This window comes from Raphanus sativus, chromosome 5, assembly GCF_000801105.2.
Source record: "Raphanus sativus cultivar WK10039 chromosome 5, ASM80110v3, whole genome shotgun sequence".
Lineage (NCBI taxonomy): Eukaryota > Viridiplantae > Streptophyta > Magnoliopsida > Brassicales > Brassicaceae > Raphanus > Raphanus sativus.
In genome coordinates, this window is record NC_079515.1 from 6538909 (window position 1) to 6563511 (window position 24603).

Genomic DNA, 24603 nt, shown 5'->3' on the forward strand with positions numbered 1-24603 from the left:
CAATTCAAACATTAATAATAGAATGTCAATTTGTATAAGAATGTAAATACAATTTTTGAAATGGTAAAACATGGAATAAATCTCCATAAAAAAAAGAATTACTGTACTAATAACATAATAATTTCCGTAATTTGTAATTAAAAATTATACGTAATAAATATGAAAACATGTGGGAAAAAGAAAAAGAAAAAGAAAGAATAAAAATTGGGGAAGAAAACGTGAATCGCTCCCATTCCCATTCTGGATCTGTATTGACTGCTTCTCCTTCCTTCCTTGTCCACCTACACAGCGACGACGGTGAGTTTCTCCGATCTCTGCTTATTTCGATCTGATTCCGATTTGCATAACGATTCTACTTTTATTGTATCGCAGGCAGGCGAAATCGAGCTCCCGATCGCGAAATTGACCTGATCTGATAGACTCTTCGATCGCGAAATTGATTGATTGATTGATTGCTGTGTGTTTGGGGAGGGAATTACGATCATGGACACGAGCAGGAGAGCGGTGGAATCGTATTGGAGGTCGCGGATGATCGATGCGGTCACGTCAGACGAAGACAAGGTGGCTCCTGTTTACAAATTGGAAGAGCTCTGCGACCTCCTTCGTTCTTCTCACGTCTCCATCGTCAAGGAGTTTTCTGAATTCATTCTCAAACGTCTCGATAACAAGAGCCCCATCGTCAAGCAGAAGGTAATTAATGTTGTTTACCTCCTTTCCTCGCTTTGTAGATGTTTTGCATGTGGTGATTGAGTTAGTTTGCTGGCTGGAGATTATGATAGGGAGTATGATTGATAGCTTTCCGGTTTATTTCTGGTTTTGAATCTCTCTTGGAACTGTTTATGCTGATTTTTGGTTTGTTGTAATTGTTGAATGTACACAGGCTCTCAGGCTGATTAAATATGCTGTGGGGAAGTCCGGGTCAGAGTTCAGAAGAGAGATGCAAAGGAACTCTGTGGCAGTTCGCAATCTATTTCACTACAAGGGGTATCCAGATCCTTTGAAAGGGGACGCGCTCAATAAGGCTGTACGAGATACTGCTCAGGAGACAATCTCTGCTATTTTCTCCGAAGAGAATGGTAGTAAGCCAGCTGCTCCCGAAAGCATCAACAGGCGCATAGAAGGGTTTGGGAATACTAGCTATCAGGTACCTGCTAATGATAATAATAAGTCGTTCCTGAGTGAGGTGGTTGGTATTGGAAGTGCGTCGATTAAGCAAGGGATCAGTAGTTTTGCTCAAGGTCATTTGTCTAGTAAGAATGAGGGTGGAAGCAGCAGCAGCTACAGAGGTCCGAATCTACACAGATCTTTGACTTTGGAAAATGAGGGCTCGGGTAGATATGATCCGGTTAAGCTGGGGAGTGATGGTAAATACGGTGTGTCTACTAAGAGCACGAGTGGTGGATCTTGGGGGCACGTTTCTGGAGAGACTGCAAGTGAAAGTTCGGGTGCAGTTCGTCTTGAGAGCAAAACCCGTGAGGAAAAACTGCTGGAAACCGTTGTTACATCTGGTGGTGTACGCCTGCAGCCAACTCGTGATGCACTTCATGCGTTCATTTTAGAGGCTGCGAAAATGGATACTGTTGCTTTAAGCATTGCTCTTGAGGGGAAGCTCCAGTCTCCAATGTGGCAGGTATGTTTATGATATGAAACTGTATATGCGAATGTACCCTTTTATTGGTTCTATCATTTGTATTTTCCTTCCCTGGCTTGTTAGTATTAAAAAGGTCTTCAAACGTTTTTACTTATTAAGAAATTTTGAATTTCGTTTGGCAGGTTCGAATGAAAGCTTTATGTGTCCTAGAGGCAATTTTGAGGAAGAAGGAAGATGGTAACTTATCAATTGTACACACTTATTTTAGTGAAAACACAGATGTCATTCAGCGATGCGCAGATTCTCCTCAGTCTTCTCTTCGGGAGAAGGCTAACAAGGTAAAGATTATCCTTGTTGCAAACATTCACAGAACTCTCTTTTTGGTATTAGGTTCAGTCTAACTCAAAATACTGGCTTTGTGTTTAGGTTCTGAGCCTTCTAAATGGTGGTCAGTCAAAGGGTTATATGAGCAGCTCAGAGAATACTGTGAAGCGAGAGACTGTTGTTGATTTACCTGACTTGATCGACACAGGTGATTCAGACTATACAACAGAAGATACCTTGAACATGCCAAATGCTATTAGTACTGGCAGTACAGTGGCAACAGAAGCTCCATTGATGGATGGGGATTGGTTTGGGGATAGCACTAACACTGGGTTGGAAAGCAGCGATAAAAAAAATGATGATGACCCCTTTGCAGATGTATCCTTTCATCCTAATGAAGAAAAAGAAACTGCAGATGACCTCTTCTCCGGAATGAATGTTGGGGAAAAGCCAACTGCTGGTGGTAATCAAGTGACCGAGCTATTTGATATGTTTGGTTCAACTGCAACACTTGAAGCAGAGCCCAAAGATTCTAATAGCATAAATGATCTAATGGGAAGCTTCTCCATTGACGAAACGAAATCAAGTCAGAAAGGCTCGTCGTCATCAAGCACCCTTCCGGATAACTTATTTGCAATGCCGAGCACCACCAGCCACCAAGCACCGGAAAATCCTGTTGGAGGCATTCTTGGCTCACAGAGTTCTGGGTTTATTCAAAACCCAATGGTTCCTGGGGGTGTCATGCCCTTTAATTTCCCTCCTGGGATGATGATGAATCCAGCCTTTGCGTCTCAACCTTTGAATTATGCTGCCATGGCAAGCTTGCTAGCTCAGCAGCAGCAGTACCTTGGTAATATATCAAACTTCCAGCAGTTTGGTAACATGAACGCTCAAGGCAGTGGAAATGTTCTCCCTATGGGTACTAGCGGAGGAAATCAGTCAGCATTCCCTGATATATTCCAGCCAAGCTTTGCTAATCAAGCTCCAACCTCAACAATGAATGGTGCGAAAAAAGAAGATACCAGAGCATTTGACTTCATCTCCGTAAGCTTTGCAATCAATCTCACCCAAGATAGAGCTGTAAAAATCTTCTTTACAGCCACCCTTGTCTGATTTACATATACAGTAACAAACATATGTGTTCATATGGTGCAGGATCATCTTTCATCTGCCCGCGACACAAAGAGAATATCTTGATGCTTTGCCAATATCCGGTGTTACATGCTATTTCATGAGATATGGACACAATGAGGAGGAGGCTTAAACGTTATCTATGAGAGCTGTAAAAGACTTCAGGAGAATGTGGAGAACTTGAATTATATGGTAAGCTTTTTGCTTTCTTTTTCTTCTTTGTTTGTCTTCGTTGTCTTATGTTTGGAATCATTGTTTCTGTGGTATGAACATGTAGTTTTAGAATTGCTTTTGTTTTCACCTGTTGGATTCTAAATGTGTTTTTTTTTGAGTCCTTTCCGTTAACATTCTCCATTTCTTCTTGGAGCACATGGTAATGGATGTAATGAAGCACAAGAGTTGTTTTTTTCTGTTTGGTCGTGAAGCATAAGAGTTTGGTTTCAAGTCATGTCCACTTTATTTATTTATTTTTTAAATCGATATCTAATCTTATGGCTTCATCCTTACCCCTAACTTCAGTTGACATTCCTGACTCCTCCTGTTGATGGCCAACTTAATCATTACAATACCTCCTAACTGTATAGTTTCTAACACGTTTAGGTCTTTCTGTTGGGGAAAGTAGGCTTCGTCTATTCTGAGTCAGCTTTGCTTGTTATGCCTCGTTTGTTTCATTTAGTTTTTTGGCGTTACATAGTTTTTATGAGAGGGCTTAGAGAGTAGGACCACGGGGTTACATTTGTAGAGATATCTTTAACTGATGTTTTTGATAAGAGTGCAACTTTTATGATACTCTCTTTCTACCAACGGTAGAGATAGAAAAGGATGAAAAAGTGGTTGAAAGTTACTTTTTATTTTTATTTGTTAAAAATGGGTTAACGGAAATGATGAATTGACGTCTTCAAAATTTAAATGCAATTGATATTTGGTGTGTTCTCTTTTTGTGTATATCTAAAATGAATAATAAAAAAATATCTCAACGGGAAGATCGATAGCGACACACGTGAGTAACTAGATTCTAGTCTCTCTGTATGAGGAAACGATAACTAGTTCTCTCCTGCCCATCTTTTCTCTTGTTTCTTTAACCTTTTATATTATGTGAATATTTTCTGTTATGTTCCTAAATAGTTTGGTTACTGAGTTATTAAATCTCTAAATAGTTTATGTAACTATTAGTAGTTGCATTTTTTCTAGTTTGTTTTTAAACGAGAAAAAGCCTTGTGGTGAAGTGAAATATGGGTAGGCTAAGTGTCACTTAAAATGGAGCGTCTAGTTTCCATTAGTCAAATTTGGTATTTTATTTTCTTCGATTGTTTGTCACATTTCCACCAAAGTTAATAAAACCTTAGAAACAAGAACTAGATAAGCAATACTAGTCCACTTGTTGACAAAAAGAAAAGGAATTGTTTAAATAAACGATTCGGTTATGTATTATCGAAACACAACTTAATTGTGTATATTTGTTTTTCTTTCCTTTATAGCAAAAATAAAACTAACTACGCATGGTTTTATTTTTGAATATAACATGAAAAAATGTTTCTGTCAACATGAAAATGTTATACTATTAATTATTTTGCTTTTTATGTAAGGTTACAAAATTATTAGTTATTCTCAGATCGAAACACCGGAAAACGTGTTAATTTTTTTTCTTCTTCTAATAATTAATTAACAAAAGGGAGAAGAAAGAAAAAAAGAATTGAACATCATGTGCAGTCTATAAATACATCTCTCACATCCCCAAACACAAAACAAAACAGTCTCCCTCTCTTCTCTCTCTCTCAAAGAGTATATAGCAGATGACGTCATCCAACAGTTCTTCATCACGAACATCATCCTCGTCAGACCAATCTGATGTAACCACGACAACAAGCACCCACTTGTCCGAAATTTCACCGAGAAACAACAAAAGAAAGAGAAGCAGAGATTCTTCCTCTTCTTCATCTTCTTCTTCTTCGGAGCTAAAGCTAAAGCATCCTGTTTACAGAGGTGTGCGCATGAGAAGTTGGGGCAAATGGGTCTCCGAGATCCGACAGCCTCGCAAAAAGTCTCGAATCTGGCTCGGCACATTCGCCACCGCAGACATGGCGGCGCGTGCTCACGACGTCGCTGCTCTCGCCATCAAAGGCTCCTCCGCCGTCATCAACTTCCCGGAGCTGGCCTCTGTCCTCCCTCGTCCGGCGTCGTCTTCGCCGCATGATATCCAAGCAGCAGCCGCAGAAGCCGCCGCCATGGTGGTCGACGGAAAAGCATCAAACACAGAGACGGAGGAAGCAGAAGCACCACAGTCGCCTGAATCATCCAAGGAGGAAGAGAGGTTGGAGGAGATTGTGGAGCTGCCTAACATTGAAGAGGGGAGTTATGACATGAGCGTGAAGTCACACTCTGACCTGGATTACTCTGAGCCGTTGGATTGTTGGGTGTATCCTCCTCCGGTCATGGATCTCTATGAAGAAGATTTCTTGGAGTTCGATTTCTTGGAGCTATGGAGCTTTCCTCACACGGAACTGATTAATCCTTAATTAGGTTTAATTAATAAGTTGCATTCATATATAGATAAATACATACCTTTGTGTTGTTTTTATATTTGTATGGCTAGTTAGGTACGTAGTATAGGAATTGTAGTGGTATTATATATGTTGTAAGTTACCAAGGCTAGTTTAAAACTATTGTAAAATAAATTTATATTTATATTTGTACTTATCATACAATTATTGTAACTTTTGATAAAACAATTATTGTAACTTGGTAAAATGAAAGCTATCGTAACGCAATGTTCTTGTGTTTGTGAATGGAAGGAACAAAGCAAACCTTTTTTTTTGTTTTATCGAAAACAAAAAAAAAACTAAAGCAAACATGTTCTTGTGTTCATGAATTAACCAAGCAAACATGTTCTTGTGTTCCTTCTTAACGTATAGTTTTTAAGAGGGTCAATGGCTAGTCTTTGTTTTTTCCAATAGTCAAGTCTTCTCCAGTACTCGCATGGCAAACTTGAGAATTGAACATTTTAAGATAATATATATTCATAAGCTTACAATATTATCTCCAATTTACAAGATTGTAGATTATTATCAACCATGTCATTTGTTGATAAGATTCTCGATGCAAAACATTTATATTCATAGTTAGGTGATTCTAAAACATTGGTTGGAATGTGTTTCTAATACGTATTTAAAACGAGAATGTATCTCAGAATACGCTAAAACATTCTAATGAGGTACACCACCGGCCACTCTTTTTCACTAATAATATATTTTGACCTTTTATATATAACTTATTATCATTGGATATCTTCAAAGATCAAATAATTATAAACCAATATACACCCAATGCTATTTCTATCTCTTGTCTCTATTAACAAACCTAAATAACTCATCTTATTATCCATACTACAAGTCTATTTTTTTTTTTTTGAGCAATACTACAAGTCTATTATTTTCTTTGTTTTACAATGACTGCAGCCTATTGGCATGCTCGTCGTTTATAGTTAATAATTGTTAACGTGTTATCAATCTTCTTAAACACCAGTTACAAAAAAAAAAAAATCTTCTTAAACACGAGTGTTTTTTATATATATTTTAGCGTGTTTATTTTAGCTTAAACAAATAATTTTAATTGATAATCAGAAGAAGGTGGTGGCGTGGGAAGTGGTGGAACGATGAACAGATAGAAGGAGAGTCAAATAATGCCGTTGTGGACATTTGTTTGTTTTTGTCAATTTCTTTCACGAGTTCATATAAATTTTACCGTTGTATAAATAGTTTTGGACACTTGATACGAGACAAGAACCTAATAGAGGAAGCGTGTGGGAACTATTTACACAGATTATAAAGCATTAAAAATTATGTTTAGTTGTCTAGTGCTTAATTACTATTGAAATCTAGTATAACAAAATGATTGATATACTAATATGTGAACTACAATATTAAACAGCTAGGCATGTAAGATTTTCAAATAATAAAATAAAATTTTGGTAGGGTATCCTATTTTATTATATTATAAAAGAATCGGGTGGGTACAATAATAGAGATTAAGTCATTAAGGTAGCTAATTAACCAATAAGGAGGTTTAAGTAAATAATTTGGTAATGTGTAAATATCACATAGTTGTCGAATCTTGTAAGTCAAATGTTATCTACCCTATAATATAATCCAATTGTTTTATGTAAATCGACCAACCTAGGACTCTTGGTTTGCTTACTAATCAAATTGCAATTTCACCTAAACTAATACCCAAAAGTTCAAATACATTAGAAAATGTGTCATTTTTCAGTGTCTTTTAACCAATCATTTATTTTATTTTATATTGCAATTAATAATCCCATGCTTACATAACTGGTTCATGTCACATGTCAGAAAAATCCATGAATTTTTTAATTTCCTTCAAAACTGAAAACTTTTTTTATTGAAGCTCAAAGAATTTTCACACGTGTCTAAGATTACAACATTGTCTAGGTATGCCACAAACATCTTATGAACTGTTTCTTGCAGTAGTCATGTCCTGTTTCATCACAGCCTCTTGGAGCTGGAGCCGTTTGATTTTCCTGAGTTCAAGAATGCTTGGTGGCATAGGTTCAATGGAGCCATATATCTCAACAAGAGTGAAGAACTCTTGTTTCGAAAGACTTTTCTTCTGAACCAGTTTCTCTACCACCTCGTCCATGAGCGTCCGGTTCTTTTGGAGAATCTGGTTGTATATGCAGTTTGTAAAACTCATACTTAAAACATAGCCAATATAAAAAGGATTACAGAGTAACTCTATTAGATTTCCTCTTTACCTCTTTGGCACGGTCGTAACACATGTTCAGTATCCGCAATGCCTCCACATCAATATCCTGCAAAAACCAATCCAAGTAATGAGATGATGATTTAGACACCAATTCAAGATATGGACTTACGTTGATTCGATCAGTCATCCAGAAGTTATTCAAGCCATGATGTTTCTCAGAGAGACCACCAAGAACCAGTGATCTAGCAGCTGACCTTGCATTATCCGATGTTTCAGCCCATATGGTACTTAACTGGAACAAATCATTAGCAAAGATTCTTTAAACAGAAAAAAAAAAAATCATAAGGTCACATCTACATGTTAAAGGAGATATCATACTGATCGTACCTGATCCTCACCGTACCATAGTTCATCTGCAGCACGAGGTGCTAGTTGAACAGTTATGTGATCCAAGAGGGATTGTCGGCTGCATATAGTACAACCACAAATGAGTCAAAGATCGTAAAAGACTCCATGCTTATAATCAAGAAAACGAATATGCTTTAAATAAAGATACAGACCTAAGCATGCCTTCATTGAATTTGATGTGATCCATCTTCACACGGACATAACCCAATTCTCTACCAGCTCTAGGATTGATTGTCAGCTGATCAAAGTCATTGAAATGTCAGTCCAAAGACTAAGGGAGTTCGAAGAGGGAGAAGAAAAAAAAAAGATTTAAAGAAACCTACAAATTCAATATTCTTGAGATCAGGAAAGTTGACAGCCACAACAGCCATAGCAGCTTCGTTTATAGCAACTTGTCTCCACGTCTCAGAGCTCCTATCTTTCCTATCTAACATTCCTCTTTCTTCTATTTGTGCAGCTTGAAGCAGATCATCTGTTGTTAACTGCATTACAGAGAACATATCATTTGAAAAGAAAAAAGGATCCAAAGGCAGCTACCTAACTAAAAAACACAGAGAGACCTTACCTCAGTTCTGCCATCACGCATCATATTGATAGCCGCTATCTCAACGATATTAGCAAGCTCTGCTCCAACCATGCCATCTGTCATGCTAGCAACTGCCATATAGTCCAAATCTTCAGCCATCGGCTTCTTACGAGCATGAACCTTAATCAAAACAAAACGGAAAGAAAGATATTAGCTTTTTTTGACCCAAGAACAAAAACCTTCACTTTGTAAACAGACACGGAGCCAGTTAAGTTACCTGCAGAATTTCCATCCGTCCTATCAGACCAGGCTTTGGAATGAAAATCTTGCGGTCGAACCTTCCAGGCCTCACAAGCGCAGGATCTAGAATGTCAGGTCTATTTGTGGAAGCGATGGTAATCACCTCTCCTCTTCCTTCAAAACCATCTAAAGAAACAAGAAGCTGTGACCAAACAAAAAACGATTAAACACTTCCATCACATTAAAACCGAAGAAGACAATTACAGAATCTATAATGTCTGAAAAACCTGATTAAGAGTGGCATCCCTTTCTTGTCCTCCAGAGCCCTTTATCAACCCACGCTCCCTTCCCACAGCATCCAATTCATCAATGAAAACCACAGATGGTGCCTGCAGCGAAACACCACCTCAAAATTTAGCATCCAGTAACAGTAACAGACACACACGCCAAGAGGTATTACTATTATATGATCTAATAAAATGCATCTAATTAAGCTTCACCCTCTTAACACATGTACGCAAAGTTACAAGGAACTCACATTATCTCTAGCTTCCTGATACAATGCTCGGACACGAGACGCACCAACACCAACGTATATCTCAACAAACTGAGAAGCAGAAATAGAGAAGAAGTTCACTCCCGCCTCACCAGCCACAGCTTTCGCCAGTAACGTCTTCCCCACGCCAGGTGGCCCACACAACAGAATCCCACCTGGAATCTTCACACCTCTCCTCCTGTACATCTCTCCATGAGTGAAAAACTTAACAATCTCCTCCAGCTCAAGACGAATCTTCCCAAGTCCAGCAACGTCCGTGAACTTCACATCCACACCCCTCTCAAGATACTCAGGCATCCTCCTATTAGAAGAAGCTCTCCTCACACGTGCCCCTGACTTCATGAACTGCTTCGCCATCTGCAAGTAAGGATTCTTCTCACCACCACCACCACTACTTCCTCCTTCCTCACCTTCCTCATCCTCATCATCTCCCACCTCAATCCCTCTCATCTCCCTCTCCAACTCCCTCATCTTCTTCCTCTCCTCCGCCTCCGCCTTCTCTATCTTCAACCTATCATCATAATCCTTCTTCTGCTTCTTGTAATTAAGCACCACCACGCGGTAAAAGATGTAGAAGAAGAACAGCCCGAGCGCCGTCGCCACGTTGGGATCCTGGGCCAGCCCGGCCCACATAAGGCCCATGCTCCGGTACTTCAGCCTCGCTTCCTCCAGAGACTCCTCGTACCTCTTCTTCCTAACCGCTCTCCTCTTCTTCCTCTCCTGCAGCTTCTTCTGCGCCTTGATCGCCTTCTCCATAGCCTCCCTCTCCTCCTCCATCCTCTCCATCTCCTCTTTCCTCTGCCTCTTGAAATCCTCCCTCATGCTCCTCAGCTCCGCGGCCCGTTTTGACTCCTTCTTGGGCCTGGCGAACGTCGTCAGCATGTACGAAGGGAATCTCCATAGGAACCCTAAGTAAGGAGATGGGACAGGTGGCTTTTTAACCGGAGGCGAGTAAGCGTTGATGCAATTCGAATCGATTTTTAACTCGTCCCACTGCTCCCAAAACCGTTTGTTACCGTCTAGGGACGGTAAAACGGTTCTGAGCACGTGTTGGGAGTCTTCTAAGACGACTAGCACGGGCTCTGGCTTTTGGCGTAGGGTTAGGGAGGGAGGCTTGATGACGTGTTTGAGTTTGCCTTGGGATTTTAGGGTTAAGAGGTCGGTGTAAGGGATGCGTTTGGAGATTGAGGGGAGGTCTTTGGACCAGGATCTGAGCTGTTCGGGTGTTAGGGCTTCTTGAGGCTTCTTCTTCTTCTGCTGCTGGCTTCTATTCTTCTTCGTTGCGGATGAGGCGGCGAGGGAGGGTTGGGGGAGAGAGGCGGAGATTAGAGTGAGTGTGATTGGTATTGCTGCGAGGAGGTTGATTTGGTTTGTTTGGGGGTTTTCGTCTTCGTCGTCTTGAGGATCGTGAGAAGAATCGTGAGTGGTTGATGAAGTGTTTTGGCATGAGATTGAGGTGTGGTTTCTGGGTAATCTCGGAGTTGAGGGAGAGAGGAAATGAGGAGATGAATGTAGAGGGAAACGATAAGCCATTTGATTAAGGTGGAGATGAGGTTCGGTTACATGAAGAAGACGAAGTGGATTGCGATAAAGCGAGGGTGACGAGGACCAACATTAAATCTCAGAAAGGAGATTGGAAGTGTCTCTTCTCCGAGGTCAGGGGATAGAAGAAGCAGCAGAAAGAGCACAAAACAGTGGTGGTATCAGGGGCTTCTTCAAAGCCCAATAACAGAAAGTCAGGCCCATTTACTTCGTAAAACCAAAACTTAGAACATCAATCAATATTTGTGACTGACTCGGTCAACAAAATTCAAAAAACTTTGGAATTAGAAGATTCGCTGACATGGATGGAAACCATACAAATCCCAAAAGGAAAACATAACAACACATGATTATTGTATGATGATAAAACATCAGAGAGGTAGGAAAAAACGGAACAGAAATGTGAATCAGATAATTCTCTAGAAACAGCGGGAGAGAGCGAGAGCGTCGAGAATAGAAGAAGCGGCGAGGAGGAGGAACGCGAGCAAGGCGAAGACTATGGAGATTGCTAGATGGTCACAGAAGAAACCTAGAGATTTGCAGAAATTAGGAAGAGGCATGTGTCTGATTCCTGTCCTGTTCATATTCGTCACCCCTAGAGCCGCTGATCCTCCACTCACCATCGCATATCCCAATATCTGATCCGCAACGAAGCAAAACCATGCCTGTGTTCTTGTCGGAATCACCGGAGATCTTCTCACTAGTCTTGTCCCGCTTAAAACCAGTTGCAGCAATGAGTAAATAACCGTCGCGGATGAGACCGCCACTAGATAACTGTAACATTAACGATCACTCTCGTTATTGTTACAGTCAGTTATATAACGTGATGTATCTTTTGTGATTATGAAATTGGCTTACATGAGGGAATCTGAGAGAGACCAGACAGCGTGGAGCTGAAACTCGAAACCGTAGAGAGTGGTCATGCTAGTCTCACGGGCTGTCACCATTAACGACACAGCCACCGCCGATACAGCCATGCACATGGTTCGTAACACTAACATTGCTGCGTCAATGCGCCTGCAGCCGTGACGGTTATCCTCACCGTATGTGGTTGCTATGGTGACAACATCGCGGATATCAAGCTTCGTGACTTCCACAGTTTGAGAGTTTTGTTTCTGTTCTGTTGCTTTCGCCATTGCGTCTCTGTTAAAGTCAAAACTACTAGTTAAGGGGGTATATAAACACAAATGCTGCTGGATACGTGGCTGGCCTACAATGGAAGTTCAAAACACTGCCCGTGAGGCTTCTTCCATGTAATCAGTGACTTTCAAGTATACTATACATACTTAGTGGTTAGTCGCTCTGCACGAGGCATGAGTCATGACTCATGACCACTGTGCACTCAAATACAAACAAAAAATTAAACAATGATTTTTTTAAAAAAAAAATATCAGATTTATACCAGTTATGGCTATCGTCAATACAAAGACACATTTTGAATTTTTGATCACGCTCTGAATTTACCTAAATCACTCATTGCTCACAAAAACATGAAATATCTGTGGATGGATGGAAGTTATCACTCGTGAAATGCCAATTTCGAAGGAGGAGGCTTTAAACACCGAACATCAAGTCAACAAACTTTGAGACCATCGACTTTGATGGAACGGCCATGGCGCCGCCACTTGGTTGAGGGGAGAAGGCGCTTCCGTTTTGCAAGTAGTGAGGACGAGAAGAGGTTCCCCTAGCTGTGTTAAACTCAGAGTCTCTGGTGGACGATGGTGGAGGTAACGGCATGAATCCTTGGTTGTTTAGTCTTTCGTTTAACGCTTGCCTCTGTATCGGGTCTACTGGCTTCACTCCTACTATTACCACTCCGTTGATCATCATCCCGGTTTTGCTTAGGGCCTTCTGTGCGTCAGACCGGTTCTGCAGTATCAAACACACAGACACATTGTTTTGTTTTGTTTTTAGTTTGATTCATTCAGAAGAGTTATCATCATGAAACAAAAAAAAGCAAGAAGAGAAGAAGAGTAACCTGGTAGAGGATGTGCATCCAGTTGGCATTTCTTGGACCAGGAACATGTTTCACGATCATACCACACTTTTCAAACTCTCTGAGTACCAAATTTGTATCACTTGGAGAAAATCTGAAAGGTATAAGTTATTATGATCAGTTCTTGAAAGTGGGAGACAGACACAAAACAAAGCACTTAGTAACACTACCACTATACGAGTTATCATTCATGTACACAGTCAGAACTCACAATGCTCAAAAGTAAAAATCACAATCAAAGGCTGAGGAATGATTAGCATAAACTAAGTATTGGTGCACCTAGAGTTACATAGATACATGAATGTTGTCAAGCAAAGAGCGTAAACAACAACAGTTACTATGCGCAGTTCTCTAAGAGCGAAGGAATGGTAACATGGAGGGGACAGGGACAAGATGAGGCCCTGATAACACTATCAATACACTACACTTATAAACCATGCACCTAAAACCTTCAGAGTCGCAAGAGGTAAACAAGAAGACTTACCCATAGACAGTGACCCACTCTTCCTCCTGAACGTTCCCCGTGGGTATAACCTGCCTCTGAACCTCAGGCCTAGCAACTTCCCTCGGAGGCGGAAGAGTAACCAACGCACCAGGCTGAACCACCCCATCAACAGGAGACCCCTTCCCTTTATCCTCCTGCTCCGCACTACTACCACCACCACCTCCCTTCGACTGAGACCACCAACTCGGACTCCCAGAAACCTGCTGCCCACTCAGCAGAGAAAAAGACGGACTCGCCTCCAACTTCCCTTTCCCCGGAGTCACAACATTCTTCCCAGAGCTCTGGAAAGGCGTCGTCGTCGCCGTCCGTCTCTCGGACCTGACATCCGGAGACGACGCAGAGTAGTCTGCGATACCAGACTCAGGAGAGAAATCAGACCGGTCATCGAGAGTGTACATTGGCGGAGGAGGGAGATCAGATCCTCCGAGATTCTCGCGCCACAGTGCGGAAACCGCAGCCGCCTGGCCCGGGGTGGAGAATTTTCCGCGGCGCGCTGAGACGGGGGAAGCTAAATCTTGAAAGAGGAGAGACTGCCTCCCTCCTGTTTTAGGAGTCCTGTGAGCACTCATGATATAACTACTACTCTTCTTTAACTATCTCCCCTGCAAATTGGAGAAGAAACTCTCATCAACAGTAACTAGGAGGACTCTAATCCACGCCGTTGGATCAAAGGCAAACAAAATGGAGAAAGAAAAAGATCATCAACAGTAACTAGGAGGAGGACTCTAATCCAAGCCGTTGGATCAAAGAGCAGTGTTCGTTACAAACAGAAGCTACCTTATGAATCTAGAAATGCAAAATCGCTGAAATCGTTTGGCGACTGACGAGGCAGTGAGATTGACGCTAATCGTCGGAAAAACGATAAGGAATGAGAAAAATCATAGTACTAGATAGAGAGAGAGAGATAGAAACCTGAAGATGCAGACGGCGGTGTTGCAGTTTTCCGATCTGGTAATCCGGGAGAAGCTAAGCTCGAGCTTAAAGGGAGGGAGGGGAGGAGGAAAGGAAATAAAACCCTAGACGAATAGAGGAGGAGCCAACAATCTAAATCTAAATTTTCAAGAGATTTTGTGAATTGACGAAAATAGCCTCTCGTTTAAACACCAGGCGCCGAATTGTATGGGCTAAACTTGGGCCTTATTGATAGTAGTCAGCCCAGAAGTAAAAGCCAGGATTGAATTCAGAGAGAAACGACATCGTTTGATACGATCGCTACACGATCAACGAGAGGGCTGCGTGGGTAGGGGGGTAGTAATGACAAAAAACTTGGCTTGGCACGCTCTCCGCGTGAGAAGGTTAGGCTTTTGAAATTACCCTGAGCGGCGCGCGATTTGCTTGCTGCTACAAACGTCATCGTTCAGTTTCGTCGGTCGGTCAGATATGGAGAGTTTACTGGTGAATAGTGTGGAGAAAAACCTTACGCAGTTCATGTTCTCCAATGCCATCTTCCTCTGCGAACGTCTTCTCGCTGATTTCCCCTCTGAGGTTCCGATTCTCTTTATATTTTTTTAATTTCAATTTCAGTTTCTCGTGTGATTGATTGATTGATCACATGAATTTCTGCCACTCTGATCCGATCTTCTAGCCTTTTCTCTTTTCTTATTCTTATGGTTTATTATTATTATATTTTTTTTTAAAAAGGTCAATTTGATCCGATCAATTTGATCATGATTTCTGGGGTTGATTTTGTGATTATTTTAACTTGTCAACAATGTCTCTGTTATTGCTTTGAGGTGAGCTGGAACTATAGGTTACAATTAGCCTCTGGAGATTCTGTTTGATCTATGTTACTTTCATTTCTGGTGATCAAAAACACATTCACTATGCAGGTGAATTTGCAATTGTTAGCAAGGTGTTACTTAAGTAACGGTCAACCTTATAGTGCATACTATATCCTCAAAGGTAAACTAACTACACTCTCCCCATCTTATTCTACATCTCTTTTTGAAATTACTAAACTTATTCATTCAAAAAAAAAAGAAATTACTAAACTTATTTGTGAATCTAAAAGGTTCAAAAACGCCGCAGTCTCGGTATCTCTTTGCACTCTCATGCTTTAAATTGGATCTTCTTGGAGAGGCTGAAGCCGCATTGTTGTCCACTGTTGAACAACAAGTAGTACTTACTGTCTATGCCCGTTGCTTGTTACTTCTCTTAATTAAAAAGTTCTTCCATATCCTTTGTGCTTTTGTTCATGGCAAAGTACTAACTTCTATACTCTTTTAACATTCAGATTCCTGGTGGTGCAGCTGGGCATTATCTTCTTGGTCTTATCTATAGGTGAACGCTATTTTATTCTGCAAGTTTCTGTTGTTGACTCTCGCATGCTTTAATGTTCACTACTTCACTATCTTTGTATACTGATGCTGTAGAAAGCTTTATTCATTTGCTGCTTCTCTTACTACCAAATGGAACAACTTTCCTATGTCTTTTGATGTGTGTTACTCTCTGTTACCAGATATGCTGGGAGGAAGAACAGCTCGGTAGAACAGTTTAGAATTGCATTATCATGTGATCCACTGTGCTGGGAAGCATATGCACAACTTTGTAGTTTAGGTAAAGCCAAAGCTCTGTATGACTTGTTTTGTTTTTTTTTCGGTTTTTTTTTTCTGGTGATTAAAGCTGGAAATCTGAGACAGCAGATTTCATATATTTTCTATGGCACTTCTGCCATTAACGTATCAGGTGTTGCTGAAGAAGCTTCAACAGTTTTCGGCAATGTCGCTGCCCAGCGTCTTCAGAAAACTCACGTCCCACAGAGAATAAACTTCTCAGAAGGAGAAACCAAGGACCAGCTTATAGATTCTGATAAGGCCTCGAAAGATATCAGTGTATGGCAAACAGAACATGTTCCAGGAGAGAACCAACAAGATCTGAAAGTCAAGCAGCTTGGAGCAGAGATTCCGCCAGATACTGACAATCAACGTAATGCTAGTTCTCATACAAATGGATGGGACTTGAATACACCTTCTCCAGTGCTTCCACAGGTGATATCTTTAAATCAAGCTATAGATTAAAAAACACGCACTAGTTCATGAATGTTACTGGCTTAAAATTCACAGTTTTCTGATTGCAAGTACTATATTTCCTTCATATGTTTATTACCTGCTGCCTTATCTCTAAGTATCTACATCGTTCAGGTATTAGATGTTCCGCCGCCTATGCTCTATAAGAATATGCGTCGTCCAGAGGTGGAAGGATTGATGTCTGTACATGGAGAGCCTCGAAAAAAGTTTGTTTGCGAAGAAGAGTCATCAGAGGTTGTCTATCTGCAATAAGCTTTCTGTGCATATATATATTGATATAAAGCTTTTCCACCTGGCTTCTTCTTCCAGCTCTACGGCTGGAATAAACCGGTTGTCTTATTTCAGTGACGATCTAATGATACTTGATTTATTGGTCTTAATCTCCCCATTATGTATATCTTGAAGGCTCCAGAAGAATCTAGGCGTCGCCGGAGTGCTAGAATAGCAGCAAAGAGAAAGATTCCTATGTTTCATCATTCACCTTCCGAGTCAAACGGTGTACCTTCACTTTCCTCGATGATTGGAAAATGCAGAATCCAAAGCAGCAAGGAAGGTGATGTTCCCTTCTAGTATTCTTTTCTGTCTTCTAGACGGCTCTATAGAGTATCAACTGGTTGGTTGTTTTCGAAAGAACTTTTGAGGAAAAGGCGAGATCTCTGGTACTAAGACTTCGAACATATGTGTGTGTTTTGTTTTCCTGATACCCTTACTGTAAACGATGCAGCAACGACATCAGGCCAGTCTATAAACGACACTGGAAGCTCTGTTGATGATGAGCAAAATTCAAACCCTCGTGGATCTTCTCTAGATCCTTTCAGTCTCATGTCTGGAATTTCAGAAATGCTAAACCTTCTGAAGATTCTTGGGGATGGCCACAGGAGTTTACATATGTACAATTGTCAGGTACTGTATCAAGAAAATGTACCTGCGTGGTTTATATTGTTCAACTTGAATTCTCTGCCTAAAACTGGCTATGACTGCAGGAAGCTCTGTTGATATATCAAAAGCTATCTGAGAAACAATACAATACACACTGGGTTCTCATGCAGGTATATAAAATGACTGGTATTTCTGTGTGCTATATTGGAAATTTAAGTCAGCTTGAAGTGGTCATATTAGTTCATCAACGCCTTTTTCTATTTCATTTTGTTGGTTTTACTACTAAAAGGCATGAGATACGTTTTGACATAGGTTGGAAAAGCATATGTTGAGCTACAAGACTACTTCAGCGCTGACTCTGTCTTTACTCTTGCGCATCAAAAATATCCTTATGCTTTGGAGGGAATGGATACGTACTCCACTGTTCTTTATGTGAGCTGTTTTTTATCAGTATTTTCAAGTTTCCTGCTAATCATTGTAAACATTATCCCATGACTTTGACTCTCAACATTGTCTTGTTGCGATACCACCACTCAGAGCTTGATTGTTAGACCAACCTGCAAGACTTCTAACTGAAAAAAAAACTTAGAAGTCCTTGTTTTACTTATAAGACTTCTAAGTTGAAGTTTTACTCTTAGTGATTTCGTGTCTTTGTTCTTGAAGCATCTGAAAGAAGAGATGAGGTTGGGCTATCTGGCGCAAGAGCTGATTGCAATTGACCGCCTATCTCCAGAATCATGGTATCCTTCTTAGAATCTTCATTACCTCTTCAAGCTTTGTTTCAAGAAACCGACATGATCAAACACATACGTCTGAGTACAGACTTTGACACCCACATCTTTTAACCACCAACCAGCTCTTAGTACTATTTTATTTCAAAACCTGAAACTGCAAAGTTTTCTTTTGGCTTAGACTTCTTTTTCCCACCCTGTAATGACTGTGTTAGCAATGCGAATGGCAGGTGTGCTTCAGGGAACTACTACAGTTTGCGTAAAGATCACGAAGCTGCTCTTAAGATGTTTAGAAGAGCTATCCAACTGAATGAAAGATTCACATATGCACACACCCTCTGTGGGCACGAGTACAATTCTTTGCGATGCCTTTCTCTGTTCTTACTCTGCTATTAACCAAACATTTACAGTAAATACCATACGGTTGCTTCACAGGCTTGCTGCATTGGAAGACTTTGAGGATGCAGAGAGATGCTACCGGAAGGCTCTGAGCATAGATACAAGACACTACAATGCATGGTATGGTCTTGGAATGACCTACATTCATCAGGAGAAATTCGAGTTTGCGCAGCATCAGTTTCAATTGGCTCTCCAAATAAACCCAAGATCGTCAGTCATCATGTGTTACTTTGGAATCGCGTTGCATGAGTCAAAGGTTGGAATATACTACTCTTTTTATGACATTGTGATGTTCTGATTTTCTTGTGGAGTTTAAACTTTCCAGATAAAAGATAAGACACGGATTATATGCTAAGGTTGTAGTAATATTTGCAGAGGAACGATGAGGCGTTGAAGATGATGGAGAAAGCTATAGTTGCTGATGCTAGGAATCCGATCTCGAAGTACTTTAAGGCTAACATATTGGCCAACCTCGGTGATTATCACAAAGCCCTGAAAGTTCTAGAAGAGCTCAAAGATTCTGCTCCTCAAGAGAGCAGTGTCCATGCGTTGCTTGGCAAAATCTACAAACAAGTAAAGCTATACGACAAGGCCGTGTTAAATTTCGGCATTGCGTTGGATTTAAACCCATCTACATCTGATGCTGTCAAAATCAAGGTTATATATTGCCTTACATATCAATAATTGTCTTGGCTTACGAGTTTGGATTGGGATGGTAACATTTTCAGTTTAGGGTTTGATAGAAGTTTTTTTATTCATTGTGACGACAGGCTTGCATGGAGAGGTTAATAGTACCAGACGAGTTGGAGACAGAGGAGGATCTCTAGAATCACTGTGCAGGTATACAATGCATATACACACCCAGTTATTATGTTTCTTGTATAACCCCAAAGTCATCTTTATTCGATTAGTCTTGTGATAGGAATATTCCTAAAACTTTGCTAATTTTCACTTACTGGTTAAGAAATAAGGGCTAGTTTCAGAGATTTGCATAAAGTTGGGTTGTTGAATTAAACTTGCCTTTCTTCTTTGCCTAAACTTTGTGGTACTCTTTACACCGATGGTAACTATCTGGTGAAGGATTCAAACTAGAAAGTAAGTATATAAAGAGTTAAAGACAAAAGGATCAAGTAGCCACATTGGCAATATAATATATAGTTTTGATTATAGTATATAGTTTTTATTCAATTCCTACAAGAAAGTAAAACGTTTTTAAAAAGATGCAGTTCTAAAGCGTATGTACTAGAAGACCATGTCATTATACAACCCAACTTGTTTAACTTTGTATGTATGTTAATTTATTTTATATAGCAAAATCACGACCGAATATCCATATATAGATGGCTTTTATTCATAGTGCAATCTAAAGTACAACAAAAGTTAATTAAAAAATCCAAATTTTCTTCTTCTTTTCCATTATTTGGCTTTTAAAAACATAAAGCTATTTAACGACAACATAAATTAAAAATGTGTGTGTAATGTTCCACGTTGAAGTACTTCTTTGTAGAAAAGTCTCTACGTCTTTCCTCCTTTATAAACTGCACACACAATGATCCTTAGTCCATAAGCAAAAAAAAAAAACAAAGCCAAACAAATAAATAACATTCACATTCTCTCTCTAACTCTAGAGATGGAGAAGAACGTACCATTAAGCAAGAAGCTACTTAACATCGTACGTTTTGTCATGTACATGTTACACAAAGGCATCTCAAAGCAAAAGCTCCTCGCCGACTTTAACGCCACTCTCAAACGCGGCAAGAATCTCATCTTCCACAACCGCCGCCGAGTCCCAGCCACGGCCTCCACCGTGGCTTCCCAGCCGAGGAAAGACTACGAATTTAGCTGCAACGACACTCCAAACTACTCATTCCCCTTTAACATGGCCGCTTTCAAGAAGAAGAGTCACCACATTGGTGGTCTCTTCGCGTGTGGTCAAGCGCCACCGACCCTCGACGACGATACCTCCGCCTCCTTAGCCGTGCTGGAGCTGCTCAACGGCGCAGGAGTTCAAGAAGGCGGCAGTAAGACGCAGGCTTTGTCGGTCGAGGCTTTGACGGCGTCGTTGTCTCCTTATAACTTGCCCGGGTTTGGACGGAGTTCTCAGTCAGTGAGACCTTTACGTGTGACTGACTCACCGTTCCCGTTAGCGGAAGATGGTGACGTGGCCAACGGACATGTGGACAAAGCAGCCGAGGAGTTTATAGTGAAGTTTTACAAGAACTTGAATCAGCAAAAGAAGATTGAGTTCTCACCTAAATAACAAATCTTCTTTTTCATTTCTCTTCCTAAATAATTTCTCTCTATTCTGCTAATTTGGTACTCTGAAGTTGTAATAATATTTTTGGTGCGAGGGTTGGGGATTTTCTTCTCATTTCTTGATGAAATTAGATTTACCATTATGAATAAAAAAGTTATTATGTGGCCATTCTCTACATTAGTTTGGAAAAGACTTATTCTTGGGTTCACCCCTAGAGTGAACATAGAGGTTTACCCAACCAATAAGAATTACTCATTTCACAATTGATATCTTTTAAATAAGGAAACAAAATATTATCATGTTATATTATGTTTTTTAAAATAAAAATGTTAAAAATAAATAAAAATAGTAATATATGCAAAAGAAAATTTAAAAATATTTTAATTTCGTCATCAAAACACTAAACTCTAAACTTTAAATTCTAAACTCTAAATTAAAACATTAAACACTAAATCTTAAAAATACCAAATCCTTAATCCTAAAAAAATTTAGGATTTATCCAAAGGTTTAGGGTAGGGCTGGGCGTTCGGGTACCCATTCGGGTTTCGGTTCAGTCCATTCGGGTTTCGGGGTCAAAGATTTCAGCCCCATTCGGATATTTCTAAATTTTGGTTCGGGTTCGGTTCGGATCTTTGCGGGTTCAGTTTGTGTTCGGATAACCCATTTAAAATGTTTTTAAATTTTCAAAATTCATTATATATTTTAAATTTTCAAAATCTATAAGAAAGATAATATATTACATATAATTTTTCATAACATATATGTCAAAATACCTTAATTTAACATATAAATTGGTTTTCTTTGAATATTTGGATAAAAAATCAATAGATATTTAACTATTTTTAGTGTTTTCAGTATACTTTAGCTATTTTAAATATTTACTTTTGACTATTTGCATATATTTTTCGAGTATTTTGGAAAACTTAAAGGTATCTTATATATTTTTAATATTTTTAATATACATTATATATAAAAATAATTTATATATTTAAGTATATAAATTTATTTCGGATACATTCGGGTACCCAAAATACTTCGGTTCGGATCGGGTTTGGTTTCGGTTCTTTAAATACCGAAATTTTGAACCCGTTCGGATATTTAATCAATTTCGGTTCGGGTTCGGTACTACTTTTTCGAATCGGGTTCGGTTCGGTTTTTCTGGTTCCGATTTTTTGTTCAGTCCTAGTTTAAGGTTTAGAGTTTAGGATTTAGGGTTTAGTATTTCGATGACGGCGTTAAAATATCTAATTTTTTTTTGCTTATACTAGAGTTTAGGGTTTAGAGTTTAAGATTATCTAAGGGTTTAGCATATACCCAAAGGTTTAGGGTACAATCAAGGGTTTAGGGTTTAGAGTTTTTTTTTTTAAATGTTAAAAGTATATTTTTTAAATCATTTTTTGTAACTACTATTATTTTTATTTATTTTTATTTTATTTATTTTAAAAACATAATATAACTTGACAATATTTTATTTCTTTTTTTAAAAGATATTAGTTATGAAAAGCTTGATTGCTATTGGTTGGTGAGCCTAGGTTCACCTCTAGTGAACCCAAGAATAACTCTTTGGAAAATGGACATTTAAGATACTATTTTCTTTAACTAATTGTAAAATTAGGAACAAATGAGTTAAAACACGTTTGTAACAAAAACATTGCGGCTTTAGAACGCTTTTCTTTTGTTGGCTATCTTTGTTTCTTTATCCACACGAAGACGTATCTTTGCAATCTTGGATTCTTGATGCCGGTCATTTCGTACGGTTTGTGTATCAAGTACCATGTATTCTTTTTTCTTTCTCCCATCTGATGAAACTCATTCCAAAGTGAAATACCAGTTTTAATACAAGAGCTCACAAAAAAAGCAGCATCTAGAGTCCATACAGGCAGAGCCGTGCTTGTGGTTTAAAGAAAAAGGCATGTGTCTTAGGTCCCCAAATAATATATAGATTTTAGGACCCCCATAATCAATAACTTATTTATGGTATACTGGTAAAATAGTTTTTGTACGAGGCTGTCAACGTAAGTTCGGATATCAGTCAATGTTTCTACAGTTGTTACCTAGAATTCCTATATTTTAGAAAATATATTTTAAAGGTTATTAAGATTTTCTTTTGCCACACATTGTTTTCTACTATTTAGATTCTTTTTTTCAATAAAATTTTCTGTATGTAAAAGAAATAAATTATTAATACTACTGTGTAACCTAAACTTCTAATGTTTTGCAACATATATTTTTAAAGGTTTCTTTAAATATTTATTTTTTTCTGCCACAAATTTGTTTTCTGTGATTTTTTTTTTAAGTTTATAAAAATTGGTGTATGAAGAAAAAAGAATGTTTATGTAAGATATTTTTTATATATCTTTTTTTAGAAATTATATATTGTCTCAACTTAAATTATGAATATTACTGTTAATTTAAAACTATAAGAATAAATGCTTAACTTTTTTTTTGCTTTAGACCTCCTAAAGTGTTTGCACGGTACTGCATACAGGGGCAACTTAAACCCACACAGGGGTAACTTGCATGAACAAATAACTTAAACATTATAAGACCCAACTATACGATTACCAACTAAACATGAGCATTAAACAACTCAACTCAGCAAACTTTAGAATTAAGCATAGGCTCATGCTTGGGATTTATCGCTGCTGCCATAGCTCGCCAAACGATAACCTCCACCTCTTACACCCAAACCACGACTTATCGCTACTGCCTTGCCGACCAAACGATATTGTCCAAGAACCAAAAACTTGAGATTTCATAACTCGATAAGAGGGACAGTTATTGGATCCACATAACCTTCGGATACGGAGATGCTATGCACTCTATTCGTCAAGTACCATGTATTCATTGACTGTGTTTCTGATTCCGGATTTTTTTTCTTCTGTATTATTAAATATTTAGATACCAAGGTCTTCTCATTTTTTTCATGCTTGCTACAACCTTTGATTTACTAGGTTTATTAAAAAGTCTAATCAAATATCTTTAGTAGAAGTTTGTGTTAAAGCTTGAAAATTTCCTAAATCCAAAAAGTAGGAATTCAAGTCAATATTTGAACTTTTTTTACGATACGAATATTGGGATTATAAACTATATATGAGTTCATTTACGTATCAGTGCAAAATGAAATTAATCACTAACAAAAATTGTATCGTTATTGATGAATCACGATTTAAAAGTTGAAATAATAGAATCACTATAAATCATTGTTTTGCATTACAAAAACATTTCTTGGTTGGAGATCATGAATTATGATTTTGCATCAAAATCGAGATTTAGATAGAATTACTGGAAGTGTTTCAAAAAAGGGTTTTCAAAAAGATAGAATTACTGGAATCGAACGATTTGATATAACGTATAATAAAATCAGAAATTTTGCACAGAATAATGGAATATCTATGTTTTTTCGTAAAATAAAAATAAAATAATGGAATATCTAACTAATAGTCCTTTTTGCGTAATAAAACAAAGAAAATGATATAGTGCCAGTGTTGCAAAAAAAGAGCTTTATTTTCTAATTGCATTATAATATTTTTTTCTTTTAATTAATCCTTCATATCAAAGAGAAAATGAAAGATAAAACTAAAAGAAAATCGGAAATTAAATATTCAAATATACTAAAAATGATGATTCTAAAATTGAATGTACCTATTCCGCCGATCATGTTGACTGGTCTCATCCTTGTGTTTATTTCTCTCAAATTTAATCCAGAAAATTATATATATATTACTCTGGATTTAATATATATACCTATATATTACAAGTGTCATAGA

The 24603-nt window shown here is 38.7% G+C and overlaps 7 protein-coding genes across 12 annotated transcripts; 4 read left to right on the forward strand and 3 right to left on the reverse strand.

Moving 5' to 3' along the window:
- Window positions 1–159: 159 nt before the first annotated feature.
- On the forward strand, window positions 160–3544 carry LOC108861613 (protein MODIFIED TRANSPORT TO THE VACUOLE 1). Of its 2 annotated transcripts, none has more exons than XM_018635514.2 (6): window positions 160–297; window positions 373–690; window positions 881–1630; window positions 1774–1929; window positions 2018–2995; window positions 3071–3544. In XM_018635514.2, the coding sequence occupies exons 2-6, from the start codon at window positions 484–486 to the stop codon at window positions 3110–3112; spliced, it is 2133 nt and encodes a 710-aa protein (XP_018491016.1). In that variant the 5' UTR covers window positions 160–297; window positions 373–483; the 3' UTR covers window positions 3113–3544. The 2 variants fall into 2 exon arrangements, with proteins under 2 accessions (XP_018491016.1, XP_018491017.1); XM_018635515.2 differs by having other exon boundaries at window positions 2018–2959.
- Window positions 3545–4521: 977 nt separating this feature from the next.
- LOC108861614 (ethylene-responsive transcription factor ERF036) lies at window positions 4522–5751 on the forward strand. The gene has a single exon (XM_018635516.2). The coding sequence runs from the start codon at window positions 4840–4842 to the stop codon at window positions 5560–5562; it is 723 nt and encodes a 240-aa protein (XP_018491018.1). The 5' UTR covers window positions 4522–4839; the 3' UTR covers window positions 5563–5751.
- A 1675-nt stretch (window positions 5752–7426) lies between these two features.
- Window positions 7427–11166, reverse strand: LOC108861612 (probable inactive ATP-dependent zinc metalloprotease FTSHI 2, chloroplastic). Its single transcript, XM_018635513.2, has 10 exons — window positions 9481–11166; window positions 9230–9331; window positions 8980–9144; window positions 8742–8882; window positions 8500–8658; window positions 8329–8414; window positions 8156–8234; window positions 7938–8060; window positions 7818–7874; window positions 7427–7726 (listed from the first exon to the last, which is right to left on the reverse strand). Exons 1-10 carry the CDS (start codon window positions 11029–11031, stop codon window positions 7511–7513), a joined length of 2679 nt encoding a protein of 892 aa, XP_018491015.1. The 5' UTR covers window positions 11032–11166; the 3' UTR covers window positions 7427–7510.
- A 138-nt stretch (window positions 11167–11304) lies between these two features.
- LOC108856397 (CASP-like protein 3A1) lies at window positions 11305–12301 on the reverse strand. Its single transcript, XM_018630180.2, has 2 exons — window positions 11899–12301; window positions 11305–11814 (listed from the first exon to the last, which is right to left on the reverse strand). Exons 1-2 carry the CDS (start codon window positions 12174–12176, stop codon window positions 11460–11462), a joined length of 633 nt encoding a protein of 210 aa, XP_018485682.1. The 5' UTR covers window positions 12177–12301; the 3' UTR covers window positions 11305–11459.
- Window positions 12302–12398: 97 nt separating this feature from the next.
- LOC108856396 (nuclear pore complex protein NUP35) lies at window positions 12399–14610 on the reverse strand. Its single transcript, XM_018630179.2, has 4 exons — window positions 14454–14610; window positions 13521–14143; window positions 13019–13130; window positions 12399–12909 (listed from the first exon to the last, which is right to left on the reverse strand). The coding sequence occupies exons 2-4, from the start codon at window positions 14108–14110 to the stop codon at window positions 12595–12597; spliced, it is 1017 nt and encodes a 338-aa protein (XP_018485681.1). The 5' UTR covers window positions 14111–14143; window positions 14454–14610; the 3' UTR covers window positions 12399–12594.
- A 178-nt stretch (window positions 14611–14788) lies between these two features.
- LOC108859209 (cell division cycle protein 27 homolog A) lies at window positions 14789–20415 on the forward strand. Of its 5 annotated transcripts, XM_057010842.1 has the most exons (17): window positions 14789–15026; window positions 15371–15443; window positions 15553–15659; window positions 15775–15821; window positions 16000–16097; window positions 16227–16528; window positions 16682–16801; window positions 16973–17120; window positions 17292–17470; window positions 17551–17616; window positions 17759–17878; window positions 18110–18186; window positions 18396–18527; window positions 18613–18832; window positions 18952–19233; window positions 19347–19416; window positions 20280–20415. In XM_057010842.1, exons 1-16 carry the CDS (start codon window positions 14922–14924, stop codon window positions 19401–19403), a joined length of 2133 nt encoding a protein of 710 aa, XP_056866822.1. In that variant the 5' UTR covers window positions 14789–14921; the 3' UTR covers window positions 19404–19416; window positions 20280–20415. The 5 variants fall into 5 exon arrangements, with proteins under 5 accessions (XP_056866822.1, XP_056866821.1, XP_056866823.1 ...); XM_057010841.1 differs by lacking the exon at window positions 20280–20415 and having other exon boundaries at window positions 19347–19562; XM_057010843.1 differs by lacking the exon at window positions 20280–20415 and having other exon boundaries at window positions 14790–15026; window positions 18408–18527; window positions 19347–19562.
- Window positions 19989–21001, forward strand: LOC108859213 (uncharacterized). Its single transcript, XM_018633092.2, has one exon. It carries the CDS (start codon window positions 20207–20209, stop codon window positions 20834–20836), a length of 630 nt encoding a protein of 209 aa, XP_018488594.1. The 5' UTR covers window positions 19989–20206; the 3' UTR covers window positions 20837–21001.
- Window positions 21002–24603: the final 3602 nt, after the last annotated feature.

Bases quoted from the DNA above. Each gene is read 5' to 3' on its own strand.
- LOC108861613 (XM_018635514.2), top strand. From the start codon at position 484: ATGGACACGAGCAGGAGAGCGGTGGAATCGTATTGGAGGTCGCGGATG. The intron at 1,930-2,017 runs GTAAAGATTATC...CTTTGTGTTTAG, and splicing joins TTCGGGAGAAGGCTAACAAG to GTTCTGAGCCTTCTAAATGG. The intron at 2,996-3,070 runs GTAAAAATCTTC...CATATGGTGCAG, and splicing joins ATCTCACCCAAGATAGAGCT to GATCATCTTTCATCTGCCCG.
- LOC108861614 (XM_018635516.2), top strand. From the start codon at position 4,840: ATGACGTCATCCAACAGTTCTTCATCACGAACATCATCCTCGTCAGAC.
- LOC108861612 (XM_018635513.2), bottom strand. From the start codon at position 11,031: ATGGCTTATCGTTTCCCTCTACATTCATCTCCTCATTTCCTCTCTCCC. The intron at 8,883-8,979 runs GTAACTTAACTG...GTTTTGATTAAG, and splicing joins GACGGATGGAAATTCTGCAG to GTTCATGCTCGTAAGAAGCC. The intron at 8,415-8,499 runs GTAGGTTTCTTT...GACTTTGATCAG, and splicing joins ATCTCAAGAATATTGAATTT to CTGACAATCAATCCTAGAGC.
- LOC108856397 (XM_018630180.2), bottom strand. From the start codon at position 12,176: ATGGCGAAAGCAACAGAACAGAAACAAAACTCTCAAACTGTGGAAGTC. The intron at 11,815-11,898 runs GTAAGCCAATTT...TTAATGTTACAG, and splicing joins TCTCTCTCAGATTCCCTCAT to TTATCTAGTGGCGGTCTCAT.
- LOC108856396 (XM_018630179.2), bottom strand. From the start codon at position 14,110: ATGAGTGCTCACAGGACTCCTAAAACAGGAGGGAGGCAGTCTCTCCTC. The intron at 13,131-13,520 runs GTAAGTCTTCTT...TATACCTTTCAG, and splicing joins GAGTGGGTCACTGTCTATGG to ATTTTCTCCAAGTGATACAA. The intron at 12,910-13,018 runs GTTACTCTTCTT...TTGATACTGCAG, and splicing joins GGATGCACATCCTCTACCAG to AACCGGTCTGACGCACAGAA.
- LOC108859209 (XM_057010842.1), top strand. From the start codon at position 14,922: ATGGAGAGTTTACTGGTGAATAGTGTGGAGAAAAACCTTACGCAGTTC. The intron at 15,660-15,774 runs GTACTTACTGTC...TTTAACATTCAG, and splicing joins CCACTGTTGAACAACAAGTA to ATTCCTGGTGGTGCAGCTGG. The intron at 16,098-16,226 runs GTAAAGCCAAAG...TTAACGTATCAG, and splicing joins TGCACAACTTTGTAGTTTAG to GTGTTGCTGAAGAAGCTTCA.
- LOC108859213 (XM_018633092.2), top strand. From the start codon at position 20,207: ATGGAGAAGAACGTACCATTAAGCAAGAAGCTACTTAACATCGTACGT.